At 35.1% G+C, this 2217-nt stretch overlaps 1 protein-coding gene across 1 annotated transcript; it reads right to left on the bottom strand.

The window, feature by feature from the left end:
- Positions 1 to 244: 244 nt before the first annotated feature.
- LOC136775009 (piggyBac transposable element-derived protein 4-like) lies at positions 245 to 1954 on the bottom strand. The gene has a single exon (XM_066729485.1). It carries the CDS (start codon positions 1952 to 1954, stop codon positions 245 to 247), a length of 1710 nt encoding a protein of 569 aa, XP_066585582.1.
- Between the last annotated feature and the right edge of the window lie 263 nt (positions 1955 to 2217).

Raw genomic sequence — 2217 nt, 5'->3', positions numbered from 1 at the left:
ATTCGTTCGCGCGCCGTGCCATTCAACTGTTCAGCCGTGTACCCGAACTGGCGCAAAGTGTATACTTTTCGTAACATATATATTTCAATGCAACGAAAGGAATTGTGAAATAATAAACAATGTTTAGGTACAAATAGTAATTTTAAGACGTCTAGGAAGTAATCATAATCAATTGATCAGTTGACAAAAATAATTTATTATTTCAAAGTAGATAATGAATCAATAACATTTAGAATAATGAAAATTAATAGTCTTCAACTGTATGATATCTTTCAAAACAATGAGGTACATGTAACGCAACGCGACAGTTCTTACATTCCCACGTAGTTTCACATCTTTTCTTATGTTTGGTACAGACTTTGCAAGCTCTCGTTGGATTTTTTTTCAATGGCGTGGGATCAATATGTTTCGGAAAGTGACCCCAATTTTGCGCCTGTAGCCTCATTGGTATATCCCCGTTCGATACTGGTTCTGGTCTATTATAATTTTGTAATGGCACGGTTTGTAATATTCCTTCAGCTATTCGAAGCCTGTACTCAGTGTAATTCTGTTTCTTTCCCATAATGGTTTTGTTGTACAGAATATATGAATTCAAAAGGGCCATATCGCACATGTAAAAAAAGATTTTTCGGTACCCCTTCATGAATTTTCTCATAATAGGGAAACTCGCTAATACCTGATCCTGGCGATCAATACCAATCATTCCCATATTATAATCTATAACACATTTTGGCTTCAAAATAGGGCTTAGATGACTTCTGTTTTGCGAAATCATTTCTGCACTTTCGTGCTTTGTTGAAAGTATATGGACGTCTCGTCTATCTTTCCATTTCACCGCTAGTATGCCATTGCAACTTCTTATTATACAGTCTCCTTTTTTCAATTTTGCTTTACCAAAATCTCCCGGCATATTTTTTCTGTTGGAACGTACTGTCCCAAGAACGTTTGTTCCATTTCTAACCAAAGTTAGAAACAATTTCGGCGAAGAATACCAGTTATCTATATATGAGTTATGTCCTTTATCTAGTACTGATTGCAATAACTCCATCACAACAGTTTCAGATGCACTGTATTCAAGACTTGTCTTATCGTTTCCTGAATATATTTTAAAATTATAGCAGTAACCCGATGATGACTCGCAGAGTTTATAAAATTTAATTCCAAACCTCGCCCTTTTTGAAGGATTGAATTGTTTAGAAGACATATGTCCCTTAAATTTCATCAGTGATTCATCGATCGCGATATTTTCTTCCATTACATATACGTCTTTAAATTTTTCATTAAAATAGTTTATCACAGGTGTAACTTTACGTAATTTATCACTGTTGTCAGCCGTATCGTTATTTGCAAAGTGGAGAAACCTAGTGATTTGTAAAAATCTTCTTAGTGGCATACATTTTCGGAATATGGGTGTTTCTATAATGGCTCTTTTAGACCAGTTCATCTGGATTTTCGGTTTCTTTACTTGAGCCATTATGATGCATAATGCAAAGTATATTTTAATTTCATTGCGATCTACCGGCATCCAAGTTTCATCCATTATCCTTTTTGTATGTGTATGGCTTTTTATTTTTTCTGCGTATCGATTCGTTTCCTGAACAATATTATCCCAAAACACATTGTCGAATATTATATTAAAAAAGTCTAACTCTCTTTTACTTCCACCTAATTGGTCTTGAATTGCTGCTGTTATGCCAGGTGTTTGTGTATACTTCCAGATTTTCGGCTTGTTATTTTTTTCTTCCCAAAACCATTGCGCTGGTAATTGCTGATAACTGCTGTCTTCATCATCGGAATCATCTTCAATTATTACTCTTCGTGGACGTTTTGTTACAGGAACAATAATATCACTGTCCTCACTATCATATTGAAAAGGATCTGTCGAATCAGAATCGGCAATAGTGCCACACTTCTCTTGACTACCATCACAATTAGATATCTTTCTTCTCGGCATGATGGGTATAAGAGTTTCTTAATTCTTTATACGAAGTTATATTTGAAACGTCTGACAGCAACGAAGCTTTACGGGCAACTAAAGTAAGAAATCATCCAGTTTCGTCAGAAACAAATGAAAAAAAAAAAACAAAATACTGACCTTACAATCAAAGGAAAAACATTCGATTGCGCTAACTGTTCGGTCTAATAATAACGCGTGGCATAGGATACACAAATTCCTCACCACGAGTCAGACTCGTGGCTTTTGTTTATGACACAAAT

The sequence above is a fragment of the Prorops nasuta genome, unplaced genomic scaffold (genome assembly GCF_024137725.1).
Source record: "Prorops nasuta isolate Cenicafe-Biocafe unplaced genomic scaffold, Cenicafe_Pnas_1.2 PNAS00007, whole genome shotgun sequence".
Lineage (NCBI taxonomy): Eukaryota > Metazoa > Arthropoda > Insecta > Hymenoptera > Bethylidae > Prorops > Prorops nasuta.
The sequence above is the reverse complement of the archived record's forward strand: the minus strand, read 5'-3'. Positions and strand labels throughout refer to the sequence as shown.

Excerpts from the sequence above, each read along its gene's own strand:
- LOC136775009 (XM_066729485.1), bottom strand. The coding sequence starts at position 1,954 with ATGCCGAGAAGAAAGATATCTAATTGTGATGGTAGTCAAGAGAAGTGT.